Genomic DNA, 17450 nt, shown 5'->3' with positions numbered 1-17450 from the left:
ACAACAGTACTATTAATTCAAACCAATTAATCAGAAGAATTGTATACTTTAATAATTTCTTGTTGTCATTAGGGATATAGCTTGCTGTAGTGCAGAATTATTTTAAATTATTCTGGATAATTAACCCCGTGTTATTTTTTATGTTTGTGGGCTTCTATGGCCTCTTGATAATTGTTACAAGCAGGAATAAAACTATCTTTGTTTATCTCTAATCAATCAACACTTGATAGCTGTATGACTGAATTTATAAGGATTCTGAATATCATATATTTGTTCAGAATTGTAGAAGTTAATAGGATCTACGTCCGTTAAAATTGGGAGTAGAGAGATCCATCTAGCACTGTGATGGCGAACCTATGGCATGGGTGGCCCACAGATGGAACCTATGGCATGGGTGGCCCACACTGTGATGGCGAACCTATGGCATGGGTGGCACGCAGAGCCATTTGTGTTGGCACGAGAGCTGCAGGCAAACTTACCTCACTGCCCATGTGTGAGCCTCACAGCTGATTTTCAGTGGATTTGAGGCCTTTTTCGGCCTCCCAAAGGCTTGAGGAAGGCTTTCTGGAGGCTTTGCAGGCCGAAAACTAGCCCTGTTTCGTCACGTCCTGTTTTTCTGAAAATACCGGAAGTGACGAAACGGGGCTAGTTTTCGGCCTGCAAAGCTTCCAGAAGCCTGCAAAAACTTTCCTCAAGCCTTTGGGAGGCCGAAAAAGGCCTCAAATCAGCCAAAAATCAGCTGTGAGACACAGTGCAGGTAAGGGGGTGGTGGGGTGGGTGGGAATTGCGCATGCATGCATAGTGGGTGCGCATTGCCTTCTGGGTACTGGCACGTGAGCGTGCAAGCACACGCACAATTTTTGGCACAGGAGCCCAAAAAGTTTAGCCACCACTGATCTAGCATATTCTTCACCACAGAAACTTATTGAATGATTTTTAACCAAGCACTCTCATGTAGCCCAATCTTTGGCAAAAGGTCTTTCTGATGGCAAAATACAGGAAGAGAGATCTTTATGTACTCCGCTTTGTGCTGCTGAATAAAAGTCAGTACTTATTTATTTTATTCATTTAAAGGACTGCTCCACTCAAACAATGTGACTTTGTGCAGCAAACGCCAACAAACAAAAATACTGTATAACATTAAAGAAAGTACACCATATATAAAATGACAGTCAGCTGCAATAATTAAACAAGCAAACTGGATCTCCACTCATTTGGATCCAAATGCCTGAGGGGAAAAGCTAGGACATAAATATAATAAATAGCAGAGGAGAAAGACAAACATAATAAGTTTTAAGCCAGCGTATCTAAGAAATATCAATTAGGGCTAATACAAGAAATGGTAATATTTAGACAAGATCAGCTTCAGTTTCTTATAGTTAATCTTTATTACCAACTCCAAGATTACAATCTTTACCTTCACAATAGAATGCTTTATTCTTTATTAGCCAGGCATGATTGGATACACAAGAAATTTGCCTCTGGTGCATAAGCTCTCAGTGTACATACAAACAACAAAAATGATAAGTCATAGATCATAAAGCATAGTTACAATCATTAATCATAAGATCCAAACAACAAGTGATAATCATAAGATTAAGGTGACCAACTTTTTTACAATGGAAAGCAGGACACAAATAAATTGAAGAAAAAAAAACCAAAGCCACTTGCGTGTGGCGCACTCATGTGCACGGCACACTCTTTCAAAACAATTCTCCTGTGTGGAGTGCATGTGTCTCATAATCGTGTCTCGCCGCACTGTACCGAGCCTTGACAAATCGTCATATCAAATACAAATACGTCACATCACACACAACGGATTGGCTTGGCATCGATCAAATATGGGGATTTACAGATTAGTCTTCAAATATCAAAAAGGATGACATATAGGAGGACACGTTTCGAGAGAGGACAGAACTTACAAAAGAAGGACTGTCCTCCCTAAAGGAGGACGGTTGGTCACCTTAATAAGATACCAATAGGAGAAGGTAGTAGGAAAGAGAGAAGATGAGTAAAAATGAGAAAATGAGAATGATGAGAAGATGAAAAGGATATCTTTAGGCTTAAGACAGTGCTGTGGGAATTAGATGTTCAGCAGAGTGATGGCACAGGTGAAAAACTTCCTTTGTGTCTAGTTATTTTGGCATGCAATGCCTATAGGGCAGGTGTGTCCAACCTTGGCAACTTTAAGACGCTGGCTGAGGAATTCTGGGAGTTGAAGTCCACAAGTCTTAAAGTTGCCAAGGTTGGACACCCCTGCTATAGGGGCATCCTGGGGGGAGAAGTTGAAACAGTTTATGTCCAGGATTTGAACAGTCTATAAATATTTTCTCAGCCCTCTTTCTGGTTCCTGCAGTATACAGATCCTCAATGGAAGGCAAGTTGATTGAAATTGTTTTTTCTACAGTCCTAACTATCCACTGAAGTCTGTACCTGTTTGGTTGCTGGTCAAACCAGACAGTTATTGAGGTACAAATGACAAAACACAGTATTTCCTCTATAGAACTGTATTAGCAGATCCTTGGGCAATCTGAGCTTTCTGAATAAATTAACATACACTGAAAACTGGAGCAAACCTACTTGCTTAAGTAGTGTACACAAATGGAAGTTAAAATGAGTTTGTGTTTAACACATTTACAGGAAAGTGTGTAAATATGTTCCCTGAAGCTTAATGTAAATCACATTTAATAATCTTCCCAAAATAGCAGTACAAGTTCTTACATTAGGGATGCAGATATGATTCACCTTTAAAATAAAAATGAAAAAAGTAAAAATTAAAGTAAAAAATGAAGCAATTGAAGTAGTAAAGATACTAGATTAGGAGTGAATTATAATTCTTAGCAGTATCTTGTAATAGGAAGACAAATATGTCTTATGACATGTTTTATTATTCCCTTTGGCTATAAGTTATTCTTTTTAAAGAAAACCTGCACATACATATTTTTATGGCTTTGATTCCAACTAATCACAACATTAATCACTATTAGAACATCTCAATAGTCAAAGCAATCCATTTAAAGCTTTATCAGCAAGATCACAATTTGTTAGCTTTGTGTGGATTTTGGGAAGATTTTTTTTGTACTATGTGCTGTGCAAGATACAGATTAAATATCACACAGAGCTCAGTCTTTAAAAAAAAAGTCACACTGTGATTGTGTTTGCATATGGCCCCAAAATAAACTATGCTTACTCAGAAAATACAATTTTTAGGAGACGCTTCAAGAGACTGAAAATAATTTCAGATGAATTAAACATCTGCCTTTAGTTTCCCTAGAGACAGTCAAGGATTGATTAGGTAATATTTTTGACCTCGTTTGAACCCACAAGGATTGAGCCTCACAAAGAATGTATGTACTGTAAATCCAGGTTTTCCAAGCCAAGTAATTATATCAGATTCTTAAAAACAAATATCCACAGTTAATTTCAAAGAAACCCATTAATCCTATACCAGAAGTTCCTTGCAATCTGTTAATTGCATAGCAAACAAGTTCTTTAATAAAAATGAGATGAATGCAACATTTTTGGATCTAAAACACTTGAAATCTGTGGCATTTGCTTTCCATGCTCAATCTTAATAATAATACATATGCAGAATAAAACAGTGACTTCTTTATCTCAAATATATAAGGGATAATTTCAGCAAATGCAAGTTATGAAATGGTGATAAGCACTTAACAAAACAAAACAGAAAACCATGTGGCTATTTGACCTATGTCTCTAGCAGATAATTAATGGTCAATGTCTGGAACTCACTACCTGATTCTGTTGTTACCTGCTCAAACCCCCCACTTCTTTACCCTCAAACTAACCCCTATTGACCTCACCCCATTCCTAAGAGGTCTGTAAGGGGCGTGCATAAGGACACAATCATGCCTACCATCCCTATCCTATTGTCCCCAATTATCAGTTCCTATTTCTTATATTTAAACTTAGGTTTATTCTTGTTTCAGTTGCATTGTAAGCTTTTGACAAATAAGAAAGAAGGAAGGAAGGAAGGAAGGAAGGAAGGAAGGAAGGAAAGAAAGAAAGAGAAAAAGAAAGAAAGAAAGAAAGAAAGAAAGAAAGAAAGAAAGAAAGAAAGAAAGAAAGAAAGAAAGAAAGAAAGAAAGAAAGAAAGAAAGTCCATAGATGGTACAGCCATTCGTTTAGGGACTGTTTGAAATTACAACAACACTGAAAAAAGTGACTTATGACCGGTTTATACACTTATAATCAATGCAGCAGGATCATCTGATTAAAATTCAGGCCTTTGGCAACTGGCATGTACTTATGACAATTGCACTGTCCTGGGGCCATGTAATAAAACCTTTGTAACCTTCCCAGATGAAACAAAGTCATTGGGGGGAAGCCAGTTTCATTTAAGGACTTAATGATTCACTTATACAACTGTGCCCAAAAAGTGCAAATGGAGTGCAACTCACTTAGCAACAGTCTTGCTCAGCAACACACATTTTGGGCTCAATTGTGATCATACCAGTATTAAAATTTTCAGACAAGCAAATTAGGCCTTATTAAGCACTTCAGTAGTATTGAAATAAAGCCACAATAACAACAACAAAAATTGTTCCCTCATTTTTTTTCATGCTTTATGATATATACAGATCCTTAGTTAAGAGCAGTGTTCTTCCTGGTTTATTGACTGTAATTTTTTTCTAAGCCCAGTTCAAAGGGTTGGTGTTTCCACAGAAAGCTTGAAATTTGGGGGACTAAGAAATCTTAAAGGGCTTCTGCCATCATTCTACCACAGACAATACTGCTACCCTACAAAAAGATTTTGACTATGTATCAGAATGGTCAAACAAATGGCAACTTCAAATCTCAACAAATAAATGCTCTGTCTTACATATTGGCAAAAAAAATCAGAAAATAAAATACAAGCTGAATAGTCAAGATCTTGTTGATGACCCAAGCTCTGTAAAGGACCTTATATGTACCCATTTCATGTATTCACAACTATGTATACACTTATACTTATTATCTTGTAAACAATTGGCAAATCAAATAAATAAATAAAATAAATCATATAAAGTTGCTATTATGCTCCACTCCCTTGCTAAACCTTATGGCATGTAGGAACAAACCAGAAGCATTTTACCAGTGTCAGAGTTTGCTGACAAACAGGGGGAAATAGAAGCTGTAGGTGGGTTTTTATTACAGCAATTAGTCAGAAAGAAAGGATTTAAATACACCAACAATTGAAGATTCAAAGACTCATGGTCACAATACTGACTGCCTCCTTCTCATACCCTTTAGGAAGTAATAAGTATTGTAGTGTAACATGTAGTTTTGCCTCTTTAAAAATTTAAAAAAAAAACCCTTAAGATCAAACTTAGCTCCAACCAGCTGTCTTTTATTATATTTGAACATCCAATTTCAAGGAGACTTGGAAACAAATAGAGTTCAAAGCTAATTCTATAAAGGGTTAACTCATGCAGACCAGGGTGTCTAACTGCTCAAAGGCAGCTGATGCAAGGTCAGTGGCAAACATACAGAGAACCTGGAGGTTACTTTATTTTTCTTGCAAGTAGGTCAAATAAAGCACTGCTGATATTCCATTTATCTGGTGTGACAAGCTAACACTTGGCAGCAAGTACAGGCATACCCTGGAATCTGGCATTAGTCTCCTACCCCAGCTGTCAGCCTGCTGACTAATCACTTCTTCCTGAAGTTAATGCAACCCTAGCTTTTTAACACTCTTTCATCTCACATACCCAGGCACTCGGTCCTTAGAGAGAGCTATTTGTTTTGGTAATGCAGTAATTAATTATAACTTTTTTTACAGTTTTGGCAGCAGGCTACTTGGATGAGTTCTTTTTCTGTAACATTTCTGTAATACTTAAGAGTATGGTGGTTTGTAGCTGGGAGTTAGTTTCCTTGACTAATTCAGGTTATCTCCTCTAAGGGAAAGATCTGGAAAATGTTCATTCTGGTTTCATTATTTTAGCACTTTGTTTATGCATTTTGTTTATTGTTTTAGATAATATTGCCTTTGAACACTACACACTTTATAGCACACACCTGGTTGTACAATGGACTGCTGATTTTCCTTTGGTGTGCACTCCTGGATTGCACGTGGTGCCCAGTCAGCATTACTCTGACTTGAGCATTCAAAGGACAAAGTCAAGATGCAGGTGTGGCCAGGGAGATGAGCTTATTCTTAGCAGTCAGAGCAGTGGTGGGATTCAAAAAAATTTACTATTGGTTCTGTGGGCGTGGCTTATTTGGTGGGCATGGCTTGGTGGGCATGTAACTGGGTGGGTGTGGCTTGGTCATGTGACTGTGTGGGTGTGCTTGGTGGTCATGTGACTGGGTGGCATGGCCAACTCAATGTCACTCACATCAAGGGGTGCTTCACCTGGCCCCTCCCCTCCCAGCCATTCCTTGTCACACCCAGCCTCAACTTATCTATAGTTCTGTAAAAATGTTGTTCACCTTTTTTGACTTTATTATCTGCACACTATAGATGTACATTCATGGACCACTGAAAGGAGGAAATGGCTCACATGCTTTACTCAAGAGTGTGATAGGCAACAGGCTTTTAAGGGGCTGCCACAAAGAAAGGGGGACAATGTATTTTTTAAAGAAGCAGAATGCAAACAAAAAGCAATGGATGGAAACTGAACAGAGAGAAGCAACCTAAAACTAAGGAGAAACTTCCAGACAGTGAGAACAATTAACCAGTGGAACTGCCTATCTCCAGAAGTTCTGGGTGCTCAATCACTGGGAATTTTTCAGAAAAGACTGGACAGCCATTTCTCTGAAATGATATAGAGTTCACCCCAAGGTCCCTTCTAAGTATTATTCTGACACCTTTCCCAGGATTTCTACCCAGAGTTTGGCATCCTCAGTTTTCTTGCCTGAGCTGGGGGTTGGACTAGAAGACCTCCAAGGTCCCTTTCAACTCTTTTAAACACATGTATATTTTATGCTCTGGACTACTGAATGCATGTAAACCCTGAAAAATATGTGGTAGCCCTGGGCAAAAGAAAGGCAAAAGAAATCACTCTAGGTGTAGGGACAGTGTAAAATATTAACACATGATAAATAATGGAACAATTAAAAATAATAGCACAGTTTTCTCTCTCTCTCTCTCTCTCCCTATTTTTTTTGTCTCCCCCCCCCTCTCTCTCTCATACACACACACACACACACACACACACACACGAAGCACTTTTGTAGCTTAACAGACATGCATTTTGAAGCAGCTCCTTTAAATTTCTCCAAGGCAGGAGTGGATTCCCCCACCCCCCTCTGTCAGACCTTCTCACTCCAGGCACTTTAACTCACAAGGGGAAAGTGATACTTGCAGTGTCCATGGGGAATCCTTGGAGAAGTTTTTAAAGGACTTGCTTCAAAATGCATTTCTTTTACATTGCAAAAGTGCTCCAAGGCTTGATTCACCCCCACCCCGTCTGTCAGCTGTCAACTCTCTCATTCCAGGCACTTTTAACTCACACGGGGAAAGTGATACTTGCAGCGTCCATGCCTTTCTTCCTCCCCCCCCCCCACCCCCCGAAGAAAGAGGACATGGGGGACAGAAAGCTAGGAGAGCAATCGGGGCAAGTGAGCAACCGGGCAGCTGGCCTGGGGGTGTGGCCAGCCAGGGATCGCCATCGGTTTAGCGACCCATGCCAAATAACCGTTACTGGTTTGCCCAAATAGGTGCAAACAGGTTGAATACCACCTCTGAGTCAGAGTTTCTTTTTTGTGGTTCAACAAAAATGGACAACTTCTTATAAAATCTTGATGTAACCTTAAAATGTCCTTTCTTGGTTCCTGTGACTTTTGTCTGGTGACAACATAGGTACAGAATCCTTTCCCCCCACTTCTGCTTAGTAGCTACTCTGATGACTGCCATACACTCGGCCTCCGTGGCACTCTGTGGTTAGAGTGCAGTACTGCAGGCTACTTCTTCTGACTGTTGGCTGCCTGCAATTTGGCAGTTCAAATCCCACCAGGCTCAAGGCTGACTCAACCTTCCATCCTTCCAGGGTGGGTAAAATGAGAACCCAGATTGTTGGGGGACAATATGCTGACTCTGTAAACTGCTTAGAGAGAGCTGTAAAGCACTATGAAGCTGTATATATAAGTCTGCTATTGCTATCTTTAATTTTTAGCATTTCCATAGTATTACAGATTGGAAAATCCCCTATGTTTCATTTTTTAGATTTTTGTATGCCAGCTCACCAGAGACATTTCATAGGGCATGATTGTATGAATTACATAAATTCATAGTTAATGAATTAGTATAAAAAACAAAGTGTTCAGAATTTTCATATTTTCAGTAGAAGAATTGTATCATCAATCAATGAGGTAGAAAATAGGATTGCTTTAATATTTTGCAACTTCAAAAGAAGCTCAGCAAAATTGACAAGAAATAGTACTATTTAACTCTCAGGTTGAAAATAGGACTGCCAGGTTCCATAAAGTTGAGAATTTCCTTACCTTTAATGACAATTTTGACACGAGTAGCTTTTTACACCACAATGTGATTGAAAAGTTTTCTACAGAAACCATGGCTTCAGCCTCTTATAGCCTCTAGCTATTGAAATTCAAGAGCATTTATCTGAAAGGAACCTGACAGGCTATATTGTTCAGGGTACTTCCAAGCAAAATAGCACTCCAGCAATCTGATTTTCAGCTAAAGCAACTGGAAATTAAGGCAGTTGCTCTTAAATTAAGCTGCACTGCTGCTAGAATCACACTTATCTATTATAAGGGGACAATTCATTTGTTTGTCAGAAAAGGATGCTACTACAAGTATATCTACTGCCTTGAGAAAATGCTGATTGCTGGATAAATTTGAGAACAGAATTACAGCTGGATTTTATTTTACTGGAGTTCTAGGCCTAAGTTTTTAAAATACTCTGGGTGGAGATTGATCTTATCTCTGGTAGATAAAACAAAGAAAAAATACACATTTTCTACTACCATAGTGTTAGAAAGTACAGTGAGGCATAGATACAAGGGCAATTGGAAAAACCTATTATTTAGAGAATTTATTAACAGGAAGGACCCCTGAGTTCAGGGATTGAAGTGGGGTCAACCACTACCTAATAACAGCCTTTGTTTTTCAAGAGGAAAGGCTAGTAGAAATGTTATACTTCAGATGAACCTGAAAATAATGGTGGCAGGAGGTAATGGTTAAATATAAATGTGTAAAAATAAAACAAGCAATTATACGTTGAAATGCAGTTTGGTGGGGAAAAATAACAATTGTACATCCATTAGGAAGCAAGATAAAATGCATAATGATTGTTTAAGTAATTGGATGATTTAAGTAAAAAAAAAAGTATGCTGGTGACATTCAGTTCTATTTCAGTGCTGGTAATGCCACTGGGAACTGGAGAAAAGAGAAAATATAAGTTTAGTTCAATTGGTTGATTGATTGATTGATTATGTACTTTCAAGTTAATGTCAACTCTTAGTGATCATATAGGTAGATTTTGTCTAAAAACTATGTATATATCTGCACTGATATCCGAATGCAATAATGATTGAAACAATTGGATTAGAATTCTACTATGATGGAGATTCTATAGATTACTGATTCCTGGTTAAAAGAATGGGAATATATATGTGTATGTGTTTGCTTCAGAAACAACCAATGTATATACTGGAATTGTTTGTAACTTCATGACTCTTCATAAAGGTTCCAAGTGCTACAATAAGCAACTACAGTTAGAATAAGAACTGCAGATTATACATGGATAATTTCATATTTAGATTTTATCTGGATTTTCTCAGCTAGCATTTCTTATTTATCTTTGGCTGAGCTTGAAAAGCCAAGCAGGATTGAAGCAGTTTTCCATTCAGTTTTCCATTGTTGCCTACTAGAATACAACTGGCCCTTTTCACACCTCTACCCCAACATAGCTGTTTATGTACAGTGAAGGTTGAGTATTTTCTTCTAAGAAAGTATTTTTATATAGAATTCTGCAGTTAAGAATCTTGGATCTTTTGCACATTATTCATAAATTTATAGCAGACTTTCTAAAGTATTGGTATTACCAAGAACATATTTATTAGGACAATAATCTGCTTTACTTTAGCTCATAAATCCTATTATAAAAGATTTGATAGAAAATAACCACTTTGTCCATTATTACAAACAGAATTGTAGATATTATTGTAAGTTCCAGCAATGTACACTGAATATTTTTAAATTTCCAAATCCTAGTATAACAAATTTGCATGGAAGTGAAAACAAGAGGAACACTTGATATAAAATTGGCAGGCTAAATCTCTAAATTGGATAGAGCCCATAATAATCTGTCTAAGAGGACCTAACAAAATAAAGCAAAAAATAGAAATAATGTCCAATTTTCCCTTTGGAACAGTTGTTGCCCAACTTGTTGCTATAGCAGTATGCTATAGCACAAATCCATGCATCAGTTTCAGTGTTCGTCAAACCTGTCTCCTTCCTAATACCTGTTTTCCTGAAAATATGACCTATCCTGAAAACAAGCCCTAGCCTGATTTTCACACCTGCTCCCTACCCAAAAACTAAGCCCTAGTTAAGCCCTGCCCACCGCCTGGTTGTACAAGGTGGGGTGATGCGCAGGTGTAAGAATCAAGGTAGGGCATGAGTGGCAGGTGGAACTTGTACCCTCTTACCTTAGGACTGCTGCAGCCAGGCCTCCCATGCCCCGATACCTGTTGCACCACTGCCCGACTTTTTCTGCAGCTGCTTGCAGCTGGATCTCATGTGGCACATCACATCAGTGCCGCTGCTCATGGCAGGTTGCCACCTGGCTTGCCATACCAGTGCCACTTGCGGCAGAATGCCACAAGTCTCATCACACCAGTGCCACCAATCACTTGTGCAACAGCACAACACACCATGCAACCTCCTGCCATGAGTGGCAGCACTGGCGCAACAAACCATGTCCTGCCATGAGTGTTGGCACTGGTGCAACGAGCCATGTGGTGTCTGGCCACAAGCAGTCAGAAAAGAAGTCAGGCAGTGGTGCGACAGGTGTTCAGGCATGGCTGCAATGGTCTTAAGGTAAATGAATAAGACATCTTTTGAAAATAAGACCTGGTGCTTATTTTGGGGCTGAAAAGAAAATAAGACAGGGTCTTATTTTCGAGGAAACAGGGTAGTACATTACTACATTAAAAAAAAACCTAGAGCCATTTTAAATAAAGCCATAGCATTCTATCTGGTGATAAGTGCACCAATAATATTTTACAAATCATTGATGGCATTTATTCCTAGATTGATGGTTTCTTTAACTCCCTATGTGTATCAACCTGATTATAAAGTTTTCATTTATACTAACACTTTCCAATATTCTGGATCAGTCTTTCTCAACCTTGTACATTTTAAGAACTATGGATTTCAACTCTGGAAAATGCTGATAGAAAAGTCACATGCTGATATTTTACTTACCACTTTATTGTTGCTGGGAGTTCATTTTTTCACAGGATTAGGCCCTTTTCAGTGGGGTAAAAGTACCATAAGGTCCCAGCTGAGCCTGAATTACATAGCATGTTTGCCCAATAAAACTTTAATGCAGCTGGGATATACTGTTAAGGGGAAGGACAATATACTGTAGCTTCTGCTATTTTGCACACACATTTTGAATTACATCATTTAATGAGCATTTAGTGTAACTATGAAAGGCCATGCCCAAATACTTCAACCCTTTTATTTGTTTTACAATCTGGACATTAAACTAGCAACTGTACATTCCAGGTCAGTTTTCCTGAAGTTCTAACTTGGATCCTAGTCTTTTGAAAGGGAGGCATTGTTACAGGGCCTCCTATAAAATACACTAGGCAGAAAGACAGAGAAGTGTTTTATTTAAGCTTCAGGTCATTGTGTCTCATATTCCGACTTCGATCAGTTGCTGGATCTGGAGAATGAGATGCAACCCAATAGGTATCAGGGCTTTTTATAATTTCACCCAGCACATGGCAAGAGGCTACTACCAAAGCCATGAGTTTTCTCCAACTATCAGACTTTTCTTTTGCTGTATTTGAATAGTTTGTGAGTGTTTAATTTAAGCACAGGTGCCACAGCTAGTTTCTCTTTAGTATTAATTCTGTCCATGGCATAATTTGCCAACACCTATCATAGAACAATCTGTACAAGAAATATTATGAACGGAAATAATTGAGCCCTCTTCAAAGCAAACAATATTATAATAAAGTTAAAATAATCAATATTATATGTTGCGGTAAATAATTATATGTTTCAAGTGCCTTTTCTTTTTACATATATAGTTGCAATATTTAAATAAAAAGGACCATGGAACCGGGGCTTGCAAGAATATTTTACAGGGTATTTGCCCGTCTTTCCATTAGGAATGCTTCTGTTCATAGATCCAGGCAACCATTTTATTTAAGCAGAGCCTTCCATTCCCACCTATTACAAATTTTCTCTTTCAGTTTTCCAGTTGGTATACCTTGAATATTGAGCAGCTTCACTGAGTTTATTTTGAAGTTTGGGATGGAGGGAAGATTGTTTAAATGGAAGGCAACCTCTGTACATTCCCTAAATAAATATGCTTATATTTCCCACTTATTTTCCTATGAAATTTAAGGCTTTTCCTCCCAAACCGAAATCCGCACTCGAATGTGTAGTAAAAAAGGATTTTTTAAACACAAAATATGATTTAATTTGTATTTTGTACTGTTCTCTCTCTCCCTCCTCTCTCTGAATATGGGTTCAGCAGCAGCCCTGCTAACCAGCAGTCCAGAATTTTGGGTGTCTCTAACAAGGGTTCAAGCAGCAGTTCGAGTGAATCGGAGAGCAGTTCTGAATCTGATTCGGAGACTGAAAGCAGTTCCACAGAAAGCGACTGCAACAAGCAATCACATTGTTCCAGCCCAGAGGTAATAAATTAAAATCTAATCTTAATTTCTAAATCAGTGGAAGTTTTATACCAATAATATGTCTGGGACTAGAGAGTTTAATGTGGTATTTTGTTGAAATACTTTGCTTTTTAATATGAAAATGCCATTAGATTAAGCCAGTGGTGGGCTGCTACCGGTTTGGACTGTTTCTCGGGAACCGGTAGTTCCAGTGAGCAGTTGGCCCCGCCTACCTGCCCTGCCCTTTCCTGTCTTATATTTCCCTGTTTTTAGCTCAGCTGATTCGTGTGGCACAGCAGATTGCCACGTTTCAGCTGTTTTACTCACCAGCGCTGACATAGAAGGTAAGTGTTTAAGCTTAAAATGGGTGGTTTTTGAATGCTGCGGGCGCACGCAAAACACACATGTGAGCACAAAGCGCACGCTCACTGAATCGGTTGTTAAACCAGTTGCAGTCCACCACTGGATGCAGCACAGGATGACATTTCATGCAAGAAAAAAGACATTGAAATTAGTCTTTCCAGTCCCCATAAAGCTGTACGTATGTGAGTGTGAGATGTGTGTGTGTGTGTTTATGTAAATGTATGTGAATCTGTCCGGCACTTTGAGCAGGTAAGCATCATTAATGTGGCTGGCTGAAAGTTAACTGCATACTGAATGATAATCAGCAACACAATCTTAGATGTGAGCAGGTACATAAAGCTACTGCCACTGGAAGATGCAGGCATTGCAAAGAGACTTACAGACATATCAGTGCCTCAAGTAACATTAATTATAGTTCCTGTCTTTACTCAACAGACTGGAAGAGATAGAAGTATTGAATAATGCCTTTCATTAGTATTGGGAAATCATTGGATAATTCTTCTACCTACCTACAGAAGATTTCAGCAACAAATCAGAATCATTTCAGTGTAGCTATGTATTATTTTGTAGATGTTATTTATTCATCCATATTATTTAGAAAACACTCTTCAAAGATATATTGCTGAGGATGAACTTTAAGGTTCTCAAAAATATTTTAAATGTAGTAGATAAGCCAAAATAAAAATAGGCCCATAATCATCATTGGTTCAACCTGAACCATTTTTGTCTGTTTTATTTGGAGTGATTATTGTTACTTTACTAGTTATTTATTTCTGTAACGTAACTTTAAATCAGAAGGCAGCTGTAAAAGCCATAATAAGATATTTAAAACCTTCAAGTGTGTTATAAAAATGCATTGCAAGTGTGTCCAGAATCCATTTCTAGCATGCTACATTTCAATGCTTTAATCTGTTGCTATTCTGTTGCCATATTGCAGGTGCATGACAGCTCATCCTGTTTATTTTTTTAAGCATCAGGAACTATGGAAATCAGGCTCTCCACTGACAGTGTCAAAGTCTGCAATTACACTGTATCTGTCTAGATCTAGAACAGGTGTGTCAAACTTAAGGCCCACCAGCCAGATCTGGACTGAGGGGTGCTTCGATCTTGCCCAGAGGGCTGCCCTGGAAACAGCAAAGGATTGGCCTGAGGTGCCTGTGCCAACAAAAACAGAGCTCAGGAGGGCTGTGCACCGCCCTCGCAGGCTCCATTTTCAGCCGCAATGGTCTCCTGCAGCCCTCTGCAAGCGAAAATGGATATCGGGGGGCACCGCACTCCATTTCCACTGGCTCTGTTTCACCAAGTTCCATTTTCACTGGCAAGGCTACAGGAAGCCATCACAGCTGCAGGACCCAGGGGAGCTGCACCCCTCCCCCCAGGCTCCATTTTTTGATGGCAGAAGGCTAGCAAAACAAACTAAGAGCAAAACAAAACAAAAGGAGAAATGTTTCCCGTCTTGCATTTGAGCATCCAAGAAGGAACAGGAGAAAAGGAAAGAGGAAAGACAAAGAAAAAGATGGGAAGAGAGCAAGGAAGGGGAAAAAAGGGAGAAGGAAGGAGAAGGAAGAAGGAAGGAAGGAAGGAAGGAAGGAAGGAAGGAAGGAAGGAAGGAAGGAAGGAAGGAAGGAAGGAAGGAAGGAAGGAAGGAAGGAAAGAGATTATAATGAGAGAGAGGGAGGGTCTGAGGAAGTCCTGCCTTAGCACCTGGCCACCACAGATGTCCCTGACATGAGTGTTGTTGAGCTGGCCATGCCCACCCTGGCCACACCCACCCTGGCCATGCCTACCCCCACCCCCCCAAGGTCAAACACAACCCTGAAATCAAGTTTGACACTCCTGCTCTAGAAGAACTGTGCATCAGCCCAGTACGTTCTATTTCATTCCCTCTAGCAGAAAGCAGAGACAATTTTTGCTTTGGGCTTGCAACAATTCATGTAATGTTCATGAATAGTCATATATAGGAAAACTGTAAGCAATTATAAATGGAGCAAAAGTACATGTGGTCCTAGACTTACAACAGTTCATTTAATGACCGTTCCAAGTTACAACAGCATTAAAAAGTGACTTATTACTGTTTTGCACACTTACAACCTTTGCAGCATCCCTATGGTCTCATGATTTACATTTGGATACTTGACAACTGTTCATATTTAGGACGGTTGCAGCGTCCAGGCAGTCAGATGATCCCCTTTTGCGACCTTCTGACAAGCAAAATCAATGGGGAAGCCAGATTCACTTAACAACCGTGTTGCTAATTTAACAACTTCAGTGAATCACTTAACAACCGTGGCAAAAAAAAGTCAGAAAATGAGGCAAAACTCACTTAACACATTTCTCACTTAACAACATAAATTCTGGGCTCAATTGTATCTGTAAGTCGATGACTACCTGTATCTAATCCTTGCAGAACTGAAGCTACTGATTGACAGAAAGATAATATGTAAGTTCAGCTGAATAGAAAACCTAATATTTTATATTCTTGGAAAGTTTAATTGTTTTTTATCTGACAATAATCAAATTTTCAAAATTGCAGTTTTATATGCTGCCATATACAGAATCTACAGTTCTTAACAGTATAAGGGGCTCCCTAAAACTTTTATGAGAAAAGCTTTATAATATATTGAGGTCCAGGTTTTTTTGGGGGGGGGGTTCAAGTGGCAATTAAGGCATGAACTTGGGAGATTGTGAGTTCTAGTCCTGCCTTAGGCACAAAGCCAGCTGGTTTGACAATGGGCCCTAGAAAGAAGGCAATGACAAAGCACTTCTGAAATATTGCCAAGAAAACTGCAGGGACTTTTACAGAATCATCAGGAGTAAACTCTGATTTGAAGGCACCAAAGAAAAGTGTAACATGTTGTATGTTTTAAACTTTTATTTTCTAGCCTGAACAGCCGTCTCCTAACAAGTGGCAGTTGGATAAATGGTTAAATAAGGTTAATCCTCATAAAGCTTCTGCTTTGAACCAAAATGGATTGGAGGTCTTTCAGTATTACAGCAAAGTAAAAGAAAAAAGGCAAGACAATGAAAATGTACCTCCTGTTGGCCAAGCCAATCTCCAGGAAAAAGATATTAAGAATCTTACTAAAGAGGAACTGAGATCTAGGACAGCTAACTTAGCCCCCGGACATAGGGGAGCTAAGCAAAAACCACCTCCTTCTGCTGCCTCAAAATCGGTATCTAAAAAACAGCCAAGGAGGACAGAGAGTAGCCCGGCTGATGATAACGTAAACAACCATGCAGCTGACAATCTTGATTTGAACCAAATTCATTTGGCAAATAGTAACATTTGTAATCAGCCCAAGACTAGGCCTTGCAGCAGCAACATCGAACAACAAAAAGAACCACCGTCTGTTACAGCCTCTGAAAAGAGACGCACAAGAGGCTCAGGGAAAACAGCACCCAAGTCCAAGGAATTTATCGAGACAGAATCTTCATCTTCAACTTCATCGGACACAGATTCCCAGTCTGAACAAGAGGAGTGTCCTTCACATAAACCACAAACTGCAACTTCAGCATCCGCTGAAAGTGACCAGAAACAAAAGAATCCTAGCAATAATAATGGTTACAAAAAAAACAATAATTGTGGTGCCTTTGGTTCCATCAACACCAGAACTAGCAACGATATAGCAAAAGAGCTGGAAGAACAGTTCTACACACTGGTTCCTTTTGGCAGGAATGAGCTTTTGTCTCCTCTAAAAGATACTGATGATGTCAAAGCACTTTGGGTCAAAATTGATTTGACTCTGCTCTCCAGAATCCCACAGCAATTACCTGAGGAGCCACTGATGATAAATACAGCGGTTAAAGAAGCCATTCAAATGCAATATAACATTGCTGCTGATCTGCCAGCAGACAAAGTGGTTCCTAAATCCAGAAGAAAACGAAAGGTAGGTTTTATATGTTGTCTTGAAAAGGAAATTCATAATAGCACCTACTGGATATACATGGGTATCTTGAGATATTTTGGGGCAGAGATACAAACTTTTTCTTGCATTACCTCAATTCATGGGAGTTGGGGGGAAGTTCAAAATTTGCAACATGGAAGTGCAGCATTTCAACTGAAGCCCTGCTTCTTTTGTATGTATGTGCAAATGACATAGTGCATATACAAGGCTTTGATTGTGACACCATGCTTGCCTTCTTGAGTTTTTGGCACCCCTGCAGATACTTCAACTGAATCCAGAGTTAAAGAGAATGAAGCCAGACCAGGCATGGTTTAAAATTTGGGTTAAGTCTACGTAATCTTAAATGTTCCATCTATCAGT

General features: G+C 39.1%; 1 protein-coding gene across 7 annotated transcripts in view; it reads left to right on the top strand.

The window, feature by feature from the left end:
* AFF3 (ALF transcription elongation factor 3) overlaps positions 1 to 17450 on the top strand; it is a 237642-nt gene that overhangs the window by 186604 nt on the left and 33588 nt on the right. For 5 of the 7 annotated variants that reach the window (XR_015749876.1, XM_087967160.1, XM_087967157.1 and 2 more), the window contains 2 exons: positions 12681 to 12843; positions 16068 to 17072. Coding sequence is in view for 6 of the 7 variants with exons in the window: in XM_087967160.1 (XP_087823286.1) it covers positions 12681 to 12843; positions 16068 to 17072 (1168 nt within the window). In the remaining variant the exon portion in view is untranslated. The remainder of the gene's footprint in view (positions 1 to 12680; positions 12844 to 16067; positions 17073 to 17450) is intronic. The other 2 variants (XM_087967156.1, XM_087967158.1) reach the window with 1 other exon arrangement.

The sequence above is a fragment of the Notechis scutatus genome, chromosome 5, assembly GCF_049901735.1.
Source record: "Notechis scutatus isolate UNSWTSFEM ecotype Mainland chromosome 5, rNotScu1.2, whole genome shotgun sequence".
Taxonomy (NCBI): Eukaryota; Metazoa; Chordata; class Lepidosauria; order Squamata; family Elapidae; genus Notechis; species Notechis scutatus.
The sequence above is the reverse complement of the archived record's forward strand: the minus strand, read 5'-3'. Positions and strand labels throughout refer to the sequence as shown.